At 45.3% G+C, this 16,629-nt stretch overlaps 2 protein-coding genes across 6 annotated transcripts; one reads left to right on the top strand and one right to left on the bottom strand.

Moving 5' to 3' along the window:
* Window positions 1–46: 46 nt before the first annotated feature.
* On the top strand, window positions 47–5,332 carry LOC146187922 (cyclin-dependent kinase 2-associated protein 1-like). 3 transcript variants are annotated; one of them, XM_084603558.1, is made up of 3 exons: window positions 47–196; window positions 463–527; window positions 3,409–5,332. In XM_084603558.1, exons 2-3 carry the CDS (start codon window positions 495–497, stop codon window positions 3,709–3,711), a joined length of 336 nt encoding a protein of 111 aa, XP_084459684.1. In that variant the 5' UTR covers window positions 47–196; window positions 463–494; the 3' UTR covers window positions 3,712–5,332. The 3 variants fall into 3 exon arrangements, with proteins under 3 accessions (XP_084459684.1, XP_084459685.1, XP_084459683.1); XM_084603559.1 differs by having other exon boundaries at window positions 48–143; XM_084603557.1 differs by lacking the exon at window positions 47–196 and adding an exon at window positions 253–402.
* LOC146187921 (uncharacterized) lies at window positions 5,331–11,440 on the bottom strand. Of its 3 annotated transcripts, none has more exons than XM_084603556.1 (4): window positions 10,227–11,440; window positions 9,886–10,021; window positions 9,344–9,552; window positions 5,331–6,379 (listed from the first exon to the last, which is right to left on the bottom strand). In XM_084603556.1, the coding sequence occupies exons 1-4, from the start codon at window positions 10,853–10,855 to the stop codon at window positions 6,361–6,363; spliced, it is 993 nt and encodes a 330-aa protein (XP_084459682.1). In that variant the 5' UTR covers window positions 10,856–11,440; the 3' UTR covers window positions 5,331–6,360. The 3 variants fall into 3 exon arrangements, with proteins under 3 accessions (XP_084459682.1, XP_084459680.1, XP_084459681.1); XM_084603554.1 differs by having other exon boundaries at window positions 10,215–11,428; XM_084603555.1 differs by having other exon boundaries at window positions 5,331–9,552; window positions 10,215–11,122.
* Window positions 11,441–16,629: the final 5,189 nt, after the last annotated feature.

The raw sequence follows: 16,629 nt of genomic DNA, 5'->3' as shown, positions 1-16,629 counted from the left end.
ATAGGTTTTCCGTATATTGTTGGGTGCCGCTTTTCGACATTCCCGTTAATAAAAGAATGCTCCCATTATTTTAATTTCCCTCTCGTTGTGATACTTTATTTTCTTTCTCTGGGTTGGGTTTGCGTCTGGGCTGGCAGAAACTTGTGAGGAGTTCCCGAATTTTGTACTACCTCTCTGCATGATGTTGGGTCCTAGCGTACGTTCATTTTCGATACTTTCTTTTTGGATCGTATCGAGAGCGCGCGGTAACTTGAGAGGAGATTCCAAACTGACCCAAGAGTCTTTGACACGCCGATGTGCGGTGTGTTCTGTGTCGCGAGTGCAAGTACTCATTAGGCATCGCGCAATGCGCGATGTCTAACGTTGCGCTGGTGACGGTGACACACACTGAAATTTTGTGGGGTGCGGAAGCACGTGGAGGGACCTGTCAGCGTTAACAGTGCTTCTTTCTTGTGTTTACAGGTTCCCGATTCCGTGCCTTCACTTGCGTTGACATGCTTCATCAGTGGCTGCTAAAATCGATAGAGGTAAGCGACCATCGACAGTTCAGAGCTGTAATCTTACCTGCCAGTAAGTAGATAGCTTCTGCGTCGAGCCGTTTTTTGTTTAATTGGAAGCAAAATAATTACGCAGCTTGTTCATATCTTGTCTACCGGCGTGGTGTTATTGCTTTCAGACGCACCAACAAAGTTAGGTACCCCGAACTTACTATTACTTAAGTGAGCTAGAATAGCGATGAGGTTTAGAACTTCTGAAGCCACAAAAGCTAACGGTTTCGAAATCCTTGCAATTCGGTTTCGCTCATTATAACAGTGTGCTACACCGTCAAGCAAAATGCAAAGCCCTTGTGTCCCATTCTCTTTTTAACCTTTAATTTAGCAACTATTCTGTTTCGCAAATTGATGTTCATTGTTGTTCGTTGCTAACCATTTTTAAATAACACGCGAAATGGTGATCATTTACAACCATGATTTGGGTCACATATTCATGTGTTATGAGCTGAGGAAATCCCGCAACTACTTAGGCTCATGGTCAAGTGTTTGGCATCTGATTGCAAAAGTTGAAGAACCAAGCCGTCTGTGCTTCAGTGATGGGTCTGTGTGACAATAAGGCTGCTGTCTTTTTCGTGAGCTAGCTTGGCTTTGATGTAAATCTTCAGACACCCTGTTCACACAGTTGTGTACTATCAGCATATAAAATGTGAATGAGAAACTTGAAGTGATGGTTTAAGGTATAACAGTTGCTCAGGTTGTCAATTACTTTAATACACTAATTCAGTTCGTGTAGGACATTTGGCAGTCCACACTGAACCCTGGCCAATCCCCCTTCGTGGGTATGTGCCAAATATCAAGTAACAAGAAGAAGTGGCTCAGGCTATGACGGATGCTGGAAAATCTTAAATGTCAACTAAAAAATGTTAATCTATTGGCGCCAGAAGAGGAAATACAAGTAATGTTGATTGATACCCCAGTCACACGGTCATTTTCAAAGGCGATTGAGTTGATGGCCTTCGAAATTTTCAGTTGCGATCGAACTCGGAGTTGTGCTGCTGCTACACGGCAAAACTCGAAGGCTATTGAAATAGTTCTGGTGTTTGGTGCCAAACTTTTATGGCGCCACTAACGTTGCTTTCGGTTTTGCTTAAAGAACTAAAAGATCTCTATAAATGCAAAATAAAATATAACTGTTACCTTTTTTTAGTAACTGCAGGTGTTTAGTTGTTATTCAAGGACAACTTTTTTTTTTAACATGTTGGCGTTCATACGACTGTGCTTTTCATTGTGTTTGTTTTTCTCGGCGGCGCATGCTATAATAGTCGATATTACATAAATAATACGCCTAAAAAAAGAGCGATGCTATTTTAAAATTATTTTGGGTATTAATATTTTACCGCATAAATTAAAGATATAAAATAATAATGTTTGTTAACGTTTTTGTACCGTAAAAGGCGCTGTGCAAGTGTGTGCGTGACGCTCCTCGGGTCAACGCTAGCAACCTTGCGCAATGTTCGAAGGTCTTCGAGATCTCGATAGAGTTCTGAACTGTTCCGTCGACTCGATAGGCTATCGATTCAATGGCCATTGAAAACGCCCGTGTGGCAGCTTTCGAAGGCCTTCGAGTCAATTGGAAGTCGGTTCGAGGGCCTGCGAAATACCCGTGTGATAACGGTATGACACATCCAAGTGGGGGAGTTGTCATTTTCAAAGTCGAATAAACCTGCACTAGTATTAAGCTTCCTCCAGTTCTACTTAGCTCTGTTCCAGTTTTTGTGTATAGTACATAGCATACTCGCATCTATTTGTGAATGTATGCTACAGCTAGAGCAACTCTGAATTCAGGGCTTTTCATATCACAGCTGTGAGGTTATGTTAGCTAAGTGCAGTAAATATTACTTCAAGCAATCACCTGTGTCGCGTGTCCTGTGTCGTCTTCTCTTGAGTGTGTGTCTTCTTGTGCGCTTTTACCTTTAGTCAAGTTGCAATGACCGTGGTAGCTTGCCCTTTAGTTGGGTACATAGGCAGGGTGGCAGTTCCAATAAATGTGCATTGCAGTGTCAGTATGCATTTACAATAAAAGCAGTATCTCCCTGGTGCTTTTGTGACAAATTCAGGTATTTTTATGTCCAGTGCCCAACCACTGAGAGGCTTTGCACAGAATTTATTTGCATAAATGAAGCAAAATAACACTTCCACTAGTAGACTTTCATCTTTCGTGCATCGTTCACGCACAATTTGGTTTATAAAACTAGCAATTTAACTTTCTTTCCTGAGGACTGCCCTGGCCATACATGTTAGAAAATATTTTTTCTGAATAGCTAAACCGTTCTGAAAGAGCACGTGCTGCAGTGGCTTAGTAGGTTTTGTGGTTGGCGAGGGTCATGGGTGCAGTCGTCCTGGTCGTAGTGGCCATGTTTCAATGGAGTTGAAAATATAAGAATGGCTGTGTGCTGTGCAGTGTAAGAACATTAAGCAACACAGTGTAAGAACCGAGTGGACGGGCACCTCCATTATTGTGTTCCTCATAGCCCACATCTTGCATTGGGGCCGATATGGAGCCTCACAATTTACAATTTATTTTAAGTCTGAAAGAGGTGCAGCCAACTCATGTAATTTGAACTCGGTGTTGAATGGTGTAGCTTGGCAGAAGAATGCTGTAGAAAACGTGGCTTTGGTTCAAATTGGGTTCAAAGGCACATCTTTGCTGAGAATTTCAGTCAGGGGAAGCAGAGCAGTAGGCCAGGGAAAACTTGTTCATATTTGAGGACCTTGTGTGAAAATCCTGCACCTCCCATACAAGTTGGATGCTCGAACCATTGGGCTGCTGCTGCACTCCAATAAGCTTTGGTTAATGAGAGTATGCTGTGTCGCTGTCTGCAACATTGTTGTGCTTGTCTGATTATCTTTGTAGGTGATGGACGAAGACTCTCGTTCCACGGACTCGCCGGGCCAGAGCCAGCCCGGCACACCACTGCAGACGAGCCACAGTCCAGGTGCAGTCAACCTTGGCCTGGTGCCCGGCGATGCTGCCCGCCATCCGCAAACATCCAAGTACACCCAGCTTTTAGCTGTCATCGAGGAACTGGGCCGCGACATCCGGCCAACATATGCAGGGAGCAAGTCCTCTGCTGAACGTCTCAAGCGCGGCATTGTGCATGCGCGCATCCTTGTGCGGGAGTGCCTCATGGAGACGGAGCGTAATGCCAGGTCTTAGCAGACTATATTGAATGTTGTTAGTACCTCACTGCAGGGAAGAAGGGAGTGGGGATGGTAGGGAGTGGGCGATTCCTAGACAAGGAAGTGTTAAGGATACCAGTGTTTCTGATGTTTCTACCTTTTCTTTAACATGCTGCTTTCTAAGTGTTTGCTCAAGACTAAACATATTGTACGGTTTAGATGTAGGCAGTGAATTTTTCTAAGGAAGATGGAAATGGTTTCAGGGAAGAATTTTCAGAAAGAACCTCATTTCCTCACCATGGTTTTCATCTCAAACTTCCCGCCAGGGCCTTCCGGCCTCTTTGACGGCACCTTTTTAAACCTCTCTTGTGATGCCTTATTTTTTGTTCATTAATCCTAATTGGCTTTTTCTTTATATTTTTCACTTTGAGACATCAACTTTTATCTTCGATTGGCTTAAGCTCATGTTGACTTCGTTCCATATGGGCTTCCTCTACTTTTATTTATTGCCGTTTCTAGGAGGACCCTAAACACAGGAACACAGCATGAATCAAACTGTGGTTGCAAGTTTATGCTGGTTGGTTCTCCGTAACTTGTAGGAGAGTGTGGAGACAGTATAAGACAAGGACACACATGTTTAGCGCCAAATTACAAGTCTTTCGTGGCCTCTGCAAGGTTAATATGAGTAGTTCATCGCTGCACTTTGTTTTGCACCAACAGCTGTACCATGTGGCACACGTGGCTGAAAAGTCACGGCGGCAGGATTGCCATTTGATGCTTGCGCATGTGCACCCGCTTCCCGACTGGTCACTGTGCCTGGCTACTCCAACGCTCTGAGCAGAAGGAATTCTTTTATTTTAAAGCTTTTGCTGATATGGGTGTAGTGGCAAAAAAGAAGGGCATATCTGCACCTTTGCCTAGAGTTACTAAACACTTATACCATCATCAGCATTACTCAAGTTTTCTCGTTTTGAATTACCTGTACCTTGCATAAAATGGAACAGAGCTTAAAGACAGGCATACATGCGTGTGTTCCTTTTTGTATTGTCTCCACACTGTTGTGGTGATGGAGCCACAGATGTGAATAATGAGATTTATTGTTTGTGCAAGAATATAGAAGGAAAAGATTGCATTGTAAGAGACAGCACTAGGAAACTGCTGTTTGAGAATGGTTCCAGCAATGCCACCTTTGTAAGGCAGTGCAGAGGTTTATGACTTAGCCAAGAAGCAACTTGTAAGGATAGTAAAAGAAATGATCGAGTGATGAAACTCTCCTGTGCTGCCATGTGCTGTATAAATTCCCACTTAGTCACTGAGTGTTCTCCGCAGTGCGCTGCTTTTGAGCTCTGTCCAGCGTGATAATGAAATGCTTTAAAGTTGCAACATACATTGTGCTTTGTATTGCAGATTGCATTGCACATTGCATTGTATCCTAGGGGCTGTTCACGAATCTCTTTTTCGAGCAGTCTGTTTTGCTGCTTGTGTTAACCAAATAACAAAATAAGCATACACTGATCTCACTTCACTGCTTTTAGTACTCTATCCAGTGTCGAAAAATGTGTGTGCCAAGTCTTCAAGCCACAGTATCCAAGGAATGACATTGTTTTAACATTATTTCTGCCTTTATGATTGAGTGAATAAACAACCAGAGTAAAGCATGTTGTGTAACCTTTTTATTTGCAAAGCAAACGCCTTCAGGCATGTAAATAGGACGGCACTGGAAACCCTGAAACACTACCTCGCAATGCGAAGTCCTTCATCAAACCAGGAACAACAGTAACACCACAACAAAAAAGTATTGTTATCAAACTGCTTAACTAGTAAAACTGGGCATTACTTTTAGTGGCATGTTTGAGAACACTTTATCAGTGCAAAAATTTAATAAAATGTAAAAAGGTTCCTGGCTTAGTACTCAAGACACATAGTGAAATGTAGGACGCTATGTGACACAATACCTTGTTGAACCATTGAAATCTCGTGTACGGTAGTCTGTAAGTACACCTACTCAGACAAATGCAGGTAAATTTTGCCACATTAAATGCAAATGTGATACGTTAGGAAAGCAATCAATTCAAATTTTTATAGTACTATTTTGTACGTGGCTACAGTCACGGAGGTACGAATGCAATTGACAGAGACGCAATACTACTAGAAATTAACGCCTTTCATAGATGCAAGAAAATTTACTTTCGCAGTTCTGTTTTTCGAGAATAAACAAAAGCGAAAACCTCGAATGTATGTAGCACTATTTTCTTTGTGGAGCAAGAAAACTAAAAAAGTCAAAACTGTTGCATGCATATTTATTGCCTATTTATAAAAACTCTGAACAAGCTTGCTTCAATGCTTGTGCAAAAAATGCCACTGGGAACTTGGGCCTTGCAGTTGAAAGAAAGGCACAAGTGTACGAAAGGTGCGGGCGTAACAAATGTGCCAGTGCTGAACAAGTGCAGTGAATAGTCGTCTTAAATGCCGAAGCTTTGGCGCCAGGAAAAAAATTTGTAGCTTTTCGATGCAACACCATCAAAAGAATGCTCCACTTGTTTACATAGCCAGCGAGAACTTGGAGTATGCATAAAACACTTCATGTGCTGTTCTATTGCTACTGCACGAAACAATGCTTTCCTTCATGCTGCTGTATGTAGATCGATATTTGGTAGCACAACCAATCCAGTAGTCTGGTACAGCACTAGGGGGTAAACATTAATCTGCAAAAGAATGCGCCACATATTTCTTTGTCAGTGCTACAATGTTCACAGCATTTGCAAATCCTGTGTACTAGTACAGGCTACAATGTCAACACTTTCTCAAGCACTAGAATACCCAGAAGCCTGCAAGGAATTGCAGCACATGGACACAGCATACATGAAGACAGACTTCCTTTGAACTCGACATCGTTGAGCAGGATTATTTGTGGGTTAAATGCACACAGACTTGCACACTTCGAAATGGGCAGCAGCCCAAAAATTATTCGGCAGAGATGGCTGCCCTGAGACAAAAATAGAACCTCGAGCTGAGATTTTTGACATTTAAAAACACACACTGCATCCTTTCTTCAGCTTTGCTTTCTTAGCATACCTCGTTTTCTTTTTTTTCGCATAGTGAGAAGCAAAAAGCTTGCTTTAAATGTGGCTCATTGTGATCAGTGCATGCATGCAGTGTTAGATGTGAGTACTAGTAGGAAGTAAGAATGTCAAAAAGTGTGTACACTCGTTTTGCTTGGAAACAAAGCGCAAGGAAGAAAGTATGCGATAAATTGCACAGATCTGAGTGTAGAACATGGGGAAACATGACATAACAAATAACACAGAAAATACTAAGGTATAAAAAGTGGTCAGCGACTTCAGCTCGCCACTGAGAAGTTGAATGTCATAACAGGCAAATAAAGAAGAACTAAAGAAAGCTTGGCAACCACATACATGATTGTCAAGTACACAAATATGATAGTTATGTGAGGTTCTGGAATCCATTTTCAAAAATACGCTGTTGTGAATTACAGTCGAAGTCAACCAAGGAACCATTCCTAGAAAATCCTCAGCTCTCCTGCAACCTTTGGTTATATGCAAAACTTTGGTACAAAAGGACTAGATATAAAAATAATACTAAACATTTGAAGCAGTAGTTACAGAACAGTCTAGTTTATTGCCACACCCCATTCACATAAGGTGCATTCGATTTCACTGTCACGTTATTGCATTGTGGGACATAACGCTGCACATTGAATATAGTTCAAGAGACTCGCGGTACACCTGAACTTAGCTGACTATTATCCGGTAACTTGTCATTTAGTATTTATCAAAAATGACCACCAGGAGAAAAACTGGAAAACCACAAAAGGGGCAAACTCTGTTGTTTTCAAAAGTGTTGACAACGGGTTGCATTCCGAAATGATCCGTCGAGTAAGGCCAGACATGGTGAAAGAAATCAGTTGAGCAAATGCTCAGTCAAATCGAGTTGGAAACGTGCATTGGCATTGGTCAAAGAATACAGTTAGTCTCTTGTAAGCTTCTATTCCTAGAAACAAACAGCCAATTTCCTTGCAACTACAAATGCCCTTGCGTTGGCCCTCTTTCACAAGAATGATGCTGTCGCTAACGAATTCTGTCTGACACACCTGTAGGGCTGTTTGGATATCACCGATGAGACCAAAGGGTACCAAACTAGGTGTGGCCAGTCACATATGCCAAAAATTTTTTTTCCTTGAAAGACAACCAATGCAGGAGTGTGACGATGCACATGAGTGCCTTCATGGCAAGTAGGCACTATTGCATCATAAAATAAATGGAAATTTCACGACTAATGATCCATCATGAAGAATGCAGCCTCAGAAGTCAACGCACCATTCCTACCAAAGACACTGGCAATGCATCAAGAAATAATGCTCTTACTATATGTCACCGGAAGTAGGATTAGAACTAGCCCTGAGAAGACTGAGCTTAGCCTTACTGGCTAGCTTCACCAACGAAGCTTAGAAAACTGTCAACCTTAACTACATTGAAAAAATAAAAAGCTTCTACCACAGAGTGCTAGGTAAAGTACAACAATGCCCGTAAAATGCCTTCCCCTTTCAGTGTTGTTGCATCATTATTTTGATTCATCACCACATGCTGGCATTTTGAGATGCGTTTTGAAGCAACCTCATCAACAACACACAAGATCATACTTGACCTTTTGCAATCCCTCTCAAACAGCATGCAGCAGTAGCACTTGAATGGCTAGTCTCAAAGTTACTCTCACGATGATATAAAAGGGTCATATTGCTTACAGCTACTAGTACCAAAAAGCATGAGTAGGGCCATCATGGAAGCTCAGACTAGTTTTATAACGGAAAGAAATTAGTTGGACCATGCGGCACAGAGAAAGCAACAAACATTTCAGCAGTGCTCATTCTGTTTTCTCTATCCAGAACAGTATGTTCCTGTTTGTGCCAAAATTCTCTTCCTTACATTGCCATTTTGCACAGCTCTCGAACAGCTAACATGGTATGATGTAAATCAAATGCAATGAAGTTTGGCAAGTGATAAGAAAGTGTGACACAATACTGCAGTATGTCATTAGTCCTACCACTAAATGCTGTCACCTACCGTTAGCACCATCGATTCTGGACATGCAGTGCAACCATAGACCATTTGGCACTTTTTAACATCCTTTTCTGAGATTCACATACAGCTGGCTGAATGCTACAGAATCTCCACACACATGTGGCCACTTTCAAGTGTTATTAGAGGCTCATGCAACCATACTTAGTAAAAAAAATATCTGTCTGTTCATTCTCACTTACATTCAGGCATTCAGATACAAACCAGCTGACCTGTTTGCATTATCAATGACATTCCATTGAAATAAAGTTTTCTTATCTAAGTTACAATGTGTGACGATGAAAGTATGGGGTTTCAGTGAAAGTTTACTTGTGACCTATATGTGTTGAAGAGGAAGGTGGCTGTGACCTCAAAAGATGAACAGAAAAAGCATGCTTGTAGTTTTCAATTGCTATCTTGAGGACAGGCCCCACAGTGAAAAGCTGTGGTGTGAACCACTCTGACAAAACACCTCTGTTGGAGTAAAATTTAGGCAACAACAACTCTTCCTTGCGCAGCTGTAAGACTGTTGGGTCAAGTGCTACTGCTGCATGATATCTGTTGCAACAAATGCAGGCGAAACTTCAGTCATACTCTGATCCAATGGTGATGCTGATGTCACCAGGCTCCACCAGGGTGCTGTGGTACCAGTGGTTTGCATTGACCATGATGATGTCACCAGGCCTCACCGTGACCTTCAAGGAAGGTACACACACAGATTCGCACTCGGGAGGTGGCAGGAGAGTCCAGGTCTTTGCTCCTCGAATCTGGGCTTGCCACGATGGACGATGCACATAGTCAAGCTGGCAAATAACACAAACCAAAGAGAAAGTAATAAAGAAAACATTGCATATTGCTAGCCATGCCATAGTGTTATCATATTCTATCATCGCATGACAAAGGCAGATGGAAGGTTATGGTTCTCAGCGTGGACCACTGAAAGCAGGATGACATTGGAACCTGTTGCCTAGCAACTTCCTATTATAACTATTCCAAAAGAAAAAAGAGAGGAAAGGGGGAAGGCAGAGGCTTCAGCAACAGTGAAGCATTGCTCGTGAATACAACAGGAAAAGAAAGATAATAGTGCAGCTACTTTCCTTCGCATTTCATTTAGACGTGAGAAAGGCGTGCCTTACGTGTGTTTTGACTCCATTTCCGGCATATCCGATAAATATCCAGTCTATAATGCTCGCTTCGGAATCTTCAGGAAAGAAGTCTGGTCTAGTGTAGTGTTCCCTCAGGGTGGCAACAACCCGCTGGTCACAGTTGCTCCTGAAAGAAGGAATGTAGGCAATCTTATTCTCTAATGACTTGAATCACAATTTCAATGCTGTGGGCTTCAGCAGAACAACCATATTTTTGCCGCAAATAGAGCAACAATAAATTGGCAAGCGTCAATGTTTGCACAAGTCTGACCTCCATTATCGGACCTTGCCAGACCATTATATCCTCATTTGTCACTTACCATCCCACGTACCACGTCTTTTCCTTGGGATTGGACATGGCAGCCCGCGACTCCGGTATGTCGAAGAAGTCCTCTAGGTCCTCGAAGTCGGTGTCGTACTTGAAAAACTGGCAATAGTGGCGGCTCACTTCGAACGCACCGCTTGTGTTACGATACACGTCCCGCAGGAACGGGTAGCTGAAAGTCCGCATCGCCTTCCACTGAGCCGCCCCGCCTCGCAGCACGATCGGCCTGTCGGTGTAACCGATGCGCAGGAAATCCTCCTTACTCATCTCCGTCAGCTCGGTCACTTCAGTCGGCGCGCGACAAAAGTCGCATGACAGCACGGGTCGCGTGAACTCCAAGTACAGGCCACCTCGGTTCACGAGGCAACGGTCGTTCGCAAGGTCCGGGAGACCGCGGCTGAAGCAGACGAAAGCGAGCGTGGCTACGATGAAGGCCCATTTGAAGAGCAGGAGGCGCGAATCGCCCGATCGCAGCGAGGCATTCACCTCATCGGTCACAATGTAAGCGACGGCATCTTCGGGCAGGCCTGATGCGATGGCCTTTTCACGCAGGTCCTGCAGTGCCTTCCGCACATCTTGAAGCGATGCCGGGATGCCATCGGCGACCTCCGCGCTGTGGTCGTCGGCTAGGGCCATTTCCGCGACGATGGTTCATCTTATTGCGCCAGGAGTTGCAAGCCGCCGAGTGACACAGGCCCCCTTTGAGGGAGCGATCGCGTCCGTGTGTTGTCGCGGCCTGTATTAGGCCGAAAGGCAACAGTCGTTTTCAGTTTCCGCCCGAAAACGCACCGCGCCCACACCTTCCGCATGCCACCTAGGCGGCCATGTTTGTTTTCATTGCATCACGTTTTGTACTAGACGGGCTAGACGCTAGACGTACCCACACACAACTTTTCGTTGAAGCAAAAGAGAAAACGCACCGCGCCCACACCTTCCGCATGCCACCTAGGCGGCCATGTTTGTTTTCATTGCATCACGTTTTGTACTAGACGGGCTAGACGCTAGACGTACCCACACACAACTTTTCGTTGAAGCAAAAGAGTTAAAACTCACGGTAAGAAAGACCGTCAGACCAAGTAAGACAGGAAAAAAATCATTCATTCACTATCAGAATGCAGCACATGTCAGAGAGAAAGAGAGAGAGTAGAAGATTTAATTTCCACCAGTTTACGAAGGAGCTCCAGCAGTCCAGCATACGGAATGCCTCTTTAGTTGTATGCTTAACATTGCCTTTCTGTGAACCTCTCGTCTGTGCATTTTAAGTGTTCGTGTGAATTGCTCTGTATCGTTTCTTGCTGTTTAAAAAGTTTGTTTTTCTTGGTTTCTTCTCTGACCCTTACTCTGGCTTGAACTGGCGAAAGCTGGGCACCAAACGGCCACCCCCTTCTGTCTGCACGAGGTAGTTGGCTTCCGACTGAGATTGCCACGCAAGTCGAGGGCATCTTCGAGACCGGGACAGCTACCCTCCCTCACTCTAAGGGTGTCTGGCAGTGAGCGCACCATTAGTCGTGCATCATTAATAACACTATAGTTATTAACAGGTGACAATCGCTTCGTTCAAAAGTTTTGTCCATTCCTCTAATGTCGCAAGGTGTGCACTCGCATCAACGCTTGCTTGGGCTTCCCTCTTAGTTTTTAGAATGACTGGCAATGACTCAGCAATTAGCAACGTTGTTGTTGTGGCTGTAGGAAGAAGGAAACAAAAATGCACGGGCCTACTACTGGCTCTGTAGCTGAACCACCTCCGCTGCCTGATTGATTTATAGGAAGGGAAAGGCGCGGTAACTGTCTCACTTGTTTTCTGTGGACACCTCAACCGCGCCGTAAGGGAAGGAAGGAAGGTGGGAGTGAAAGTGGAAAGAGAGAAAGAGGAGCCGTAGTGAAGGGCTACGGAGTAATTTCGACCACCTGGGGATCTTTAACGTGCGCTGACATCGCACAGCACACGGACGCCTCTTCGTTTCGCCTCCATCGAAACGCAACCGCCGAGGTCGGGTTCGAACCTGGGTACTCCGGCACACCTCCGCTGCCTCGTGCGGACAGAAGAGAAAATAGAGAAGAAAGAAAAAATGGCTGAGGCTTAGCTTGGTTAAGCCTGGTGAGATGCGAAGCATATTTATTGCTAAACTCGGCTTTCCATGGTTACACTTGGCTAAACTTTTCTTTCCTTGGTTACACGTGCTTTTACAAGGTTTAAACTTGGAATGCACAAAGCCTCAGGAACCTTTTATGAGGATCTACTGGAGGTTGTCGTTGTTGTTGTTGTGGCTGTAGGAAGAAGGAAAAGAAAATGCACGGGCCTGCTACTGGCTCTGTAGCTGAGCCACCTAGAGAAAAAAGAAAAGCAAGAGGGAAAGAAAGACGCGCGCCGCCACAACAGCCGTCGTCCACCACCAGCGGTGGCGTGTGCAATGACGGCCTACAACAAATAAAAATTCGGTGCCAGGCCAGCCCCCGCCGCAAGCAGCGGTGACCCACCTGCACCACAATCGTCTCCCCTTTATATATAAACCTGCGCTATACCACGTGGTCCGCACAGCGTGCAACCGCAGCCGACAGCGCGAGCCGGTCCCCCGTCTCTCCTCTGTCGTGACGTCAGCGTACCACGTGGTGTGATGTCACCATACCACGTGGTCCGCACGGCGTGCAACCGCAGCCGACGGCGCGAGCTGGACCCCCGTCTCTCCTCTCTCGTGACGTCAGCGTATCACGTGGTGTGACGTAGCATTCCACATTCTTTGCAAGGCGTGTAACCGTCACGAAGGGCTGTGGTTTACCTCTGATTGATTGATTTATACGAAGGGAAAGGCGCGGTAACTGTCTCACTTGTTTTCTGCGGACACCTCAACCGCGCCGTAAGGGGAGGGAGGAAGGTGAGAGTAAAAGTGGAAAGAGAGAATGAGGAGCCGTAGTGGAGGGCTACGGAGTAATTTAGACCACCTGGGGATCTTTAGCGTGCGCTAACATCGCACAGCACACGGACGCCTCTTCGTTTCGCCTCCATCGAAACGCAGCCGCCGAGGTCGGGTTCGAACCCGGGTTACCTCTAGCAATATGCTTCGCATAAAAGAAGAGGGAGAGAAAGACGAGCACCGCAACAGCCGCCACCACCGAAGCGGTGGCGGGTGCAAAGACGGCCCACAACAGATAAAAATTCGGCGGCAGGGTAGCCCCCGCCGCTTGCGGCGGTCACCTACCTGTCCCACAGCTCCATCAGGGCCAGGAGCAGCCACCCTCCGTCCCCCTCAACACTAACCGCTAACCTGTTTCGCGGCGCACACGGCGGAAGGGAACGTTGGGCATGTGCATACCTTTCTCTATACGGGAACGCTTGTTCGTATAACAAGTTAACTCTCATAAGGTACAAATAATATGCTTCTGATTGTATGCTTAAAAAATGCAGCATGATCCCATCTATTACGGCCTCCTCGACAGTTTCTAGCCGGAAGCCCAAAACAAGTACGACGATCACTAAGGTCACATATCAGAGTGAAGGCTGCTCAAAGAAAAAGCAGAATATGCAAATAAATCTTTTTGCTCGCCGTTGCCTTGTCACGCGGCGGAGCAAAAAAAAAAAAGATCACAGAAAAAGTAACAAAAGTTAAAAACGCACAAAAAACCAGTACCCGTTATTTTTCAGTCCGGGCTCCCTGGCCAACAAAATCAGTCAAGCCGTCAGTTGCCGCTGGGGTCGCAGTGCCCCCCGTTGCCACTAGGACTGAAGACTCCTTTTCGCGCAGTCCACTACCCGTAGTGCCACAGGCTTCCCGAAGCCCAGGGCGGCTGACAACACTCGGGTCACGGGGGCCGGCCAAAATGCCGGGCATTCCAGGATCACGCGGCTGGTTATCTCTGCAGACGCTCCAAAGATGGCACAAGTAGTGTCCAGACCGCTCGAGAAACGAGCTCGCCACTCGCGCGTCCGCAGTACCCCGCAGCGGGTCTCCGCTAATAAGCCGCTGCTTACTCTTATAAAATGCATGTTGGGTGTCTATAGAAATTCGGACCAGATATGTCAACATACGCTGTTAAAACTCTATCGATAATCATCGACATCTTTGAAGGTGCCGTGTTGACCACATGTTGAGCAATTTGGAATAGTGGCCCATGTGTTTAAGAGCGCTTTCCGAATTCGCACCACTGAAATTCTGTTGGTTTCAGGCTCAACTGCTTCAGAAACTCTGCAAGTGATGCTTTTTGATTTTCTGCTACCTTTACACCCCTGAACAACAGAAAATAGCACACGACCATCGGTTTACCAGTAGCAGACACGAGGTGATTGTCATTAATGCAAAAGTACTACAGTACATCTCCTAGCCGCGATCAGTCACTACATTCTACAGGGCCTTGAATATTTGGGGGCTGGGATTTAAAAAATTCCTATGCAAAATCTACTACCCCATTCCAGCTGAAATAACGTTCACAAAGTAGCAAAATATCGTCTACGTTATCTGATAAGTGATTCAACATCGGTACTTGCCTAGATTTTCCGAAATCGAGAAAAAACTGCTCTCGGCGGCGTGCAAAATTTTCGCAGAAGAGAGTCGAAAAGCTATTTTGACATGATACGTCATCTGTCGAGCAGTGAAACAAGCTCCATCCCAGCCGTTGGCGCGCTTGCCTCGCTGCCCGACAGATGACGCATCATGTCAAATAGCTTTTCGACTCTCTTCTGCGAAAACTGTGCACGCCGCCGAGAGCAGTTTTTTCTCGATTTCGGAAAATCTAGGCAAGACCCGATGTTGAATACCTTATCAGATAACGTAGACGAAATTTCGCTACTTTGTGAACGTTATTTCAGCTCGAATGGGGCAGTAGATTTTGCATAGGAATTTTTTAAATCCCAGCCCCCAAATTTTCAAGACCCTGTATGTTCCGCCCGACCAATCAACAATCCTGTCAGATCAATGCTGGTTAATAATATGCATAGTGAGGCTTAAAAGAACAAAAAAGATCTTGTTCTTTTAAGCCCCATTATACTAGCAAAGTGATGTTGAAAATCTTCCAAGGTAGACTGCAGCAGTATGTGGATCGGTAGCTTCCGGACGTGCAAGCTGGGTTTCGCAAGGGCAGAGGAACTAGAGACCAGATCACCAGATTGCCAACCTTCGCTGGATCATGGAAAAAGCAAGAGAGTTCCAGAAACCCATCTACTTCTGCTTTATTGATTATGCGAAAGCGTTTGACTGCGTAGATCATACCAGACTGTGGCAAGCTCTGCAAGAGATGGGAGTTCCAATTCACCTCATCTGTCTCCTCAGGAACCTGTATGAAGGGTAAGAGGCCACAGCCAGAACTGGGCATGGTCTTACTGATTGGTTTCCGATTGAGAAAGGAGTGAGAAAAGGCTGCATAATGTCGCCCTGCCTATTTAACCTATATGCAGAGTGCATCATGTTGGAATATGCCGGTCTGGACGAGTCTTCAGCTGGAGTGAAGATTGCTGGAAAACGTATCAACAACCTTAGATATGCGGATGACACCACTTTAATGTCAGAAAGTGAAGTGGAACTCAAGAGACTTCTGATGCGCGTACAAGAAGAGAGTGGTAAGTTTGGGCTTAAACTGAACATTAAAAAGACAAAGATCATGGCGTCTTGCCCTATCAAGTCCTGGAGCATCAAAGGACAAGAAGTGGAAGCTGTGACAGATTTTCTCTTCTTGGGCTCCAAGATTACCCCGGAAGGAGACTGCAGCCATGAAATTAGGAGACGCCTGCTTCTGGGAAAGACAGCCATGGCTAGCCTTGACCGCCTAGTAAAGAGGAGAGAAATTACACTGCCGGCCAAGAACCGTATAACTCGTGCTATGGTCTTTCCAGTATTAATGTATGGATGCGAGAGTTGGACTGTGAAGAAGGCTGACCGCAGAAGAATTGACGTGTTTGAATTGTGGTGCTGGAGGAGACTCTTGAGAGTTCCTTGGACTGCCAGAAGATCAAATCAGTCGATATTGGCGACCATAAACCCTGACTGCTCATTGGAGGGTCAAATTCTAAAGTTAAAGCTCAGCTACTTTGGTCATCTGATGAGAAGAGATTAGTCACTGGAGAAAGATTTGATGTTAGGAAAGGTTGAGGGTCACCGGAGAAGGGGTAGGCAGCGAACGCGATGGTTAGATGGCATCCTCGAGGCGCAGCAGATGAAGTTATGTGATGTTAGGAAGATAGTGAGAGACCCGAAAGCGTGGCGTGACATGGTCCATAGGGCCACGAAGATTCGGACACGACTGAACGACTGAACTGAACTGACTGACTGATACTTACTCACTCATTAACCTACACTTCCTGACTAAATTTTTGATTGGTCGAGCAGAACATAGAATGTGTTGACTGACTGCAGCAAGGATATGTGCTGTACTACTTTTCCATTAATGTAAACCACCTCGTGTCTGCTGCTGGCTAACCGTTG

Source organism: Amblyomma maculatum, chromosome 5 (assembly GCF_055883805.1).
Source record: "Amblyomma maculatum isolate TAMU_Amacu chromosome 5, ASM5588380v1, whole genome shotgun sequence".
Taxonomy (NCBI): Eukaryota; Metazoa; Arthropoda; class Arachnida; order Ixodida; family Ixodidae; genus Amblyomma; species Amblyomma maculatum.
Note: the sequence above shows the minus strand (reverse complement) of the source record. Positions and strands in the feature narration are given on the sequence as shown.

Coding starts and splice junctions, on each gene's coding strand:
- LOC146187921 (XM_084603554.1), bottom strand. CDS start 10,855: ATGGCCCTAGCCGACGACCACAGCGCGGAGGTCGCCGATGGCATCCCG. Junction 10,022..10,214: donor AAGACGTGGTACGTGGGATG/GTAAGTGACAAA, acceptor TCCTTCTTTCAG/GAGCAACTGTGACCAGCGGG. Junction 9,553..9,885: donor GAAATGGAGTCAAAACACAC/GTAAGGCACGCC, acceptor GTTATTTGCCAG/CTTGACTATGTGCATCGTCC.
- LOC146187922 (XM_084603557.1), top strand. CDS start 354: ATGTCTAACGTTGCGCTGGTGACGGTGACACACACTGAAATTTTGTGG. Junction 403..462: donor ACACACTGAAATTTTGTGGG/GTGCGGAAGCAC, acceptor TTGTGTTTACAG/GTTCCCGATTCCGTGCCTTC. Junction 528..3,408: donor GGCTGCTAAAATCGATAGAG/GTAAGCGACCAT, acceptor TTATCTTTGTAG/GTGATGGACGAAGACTCTCG.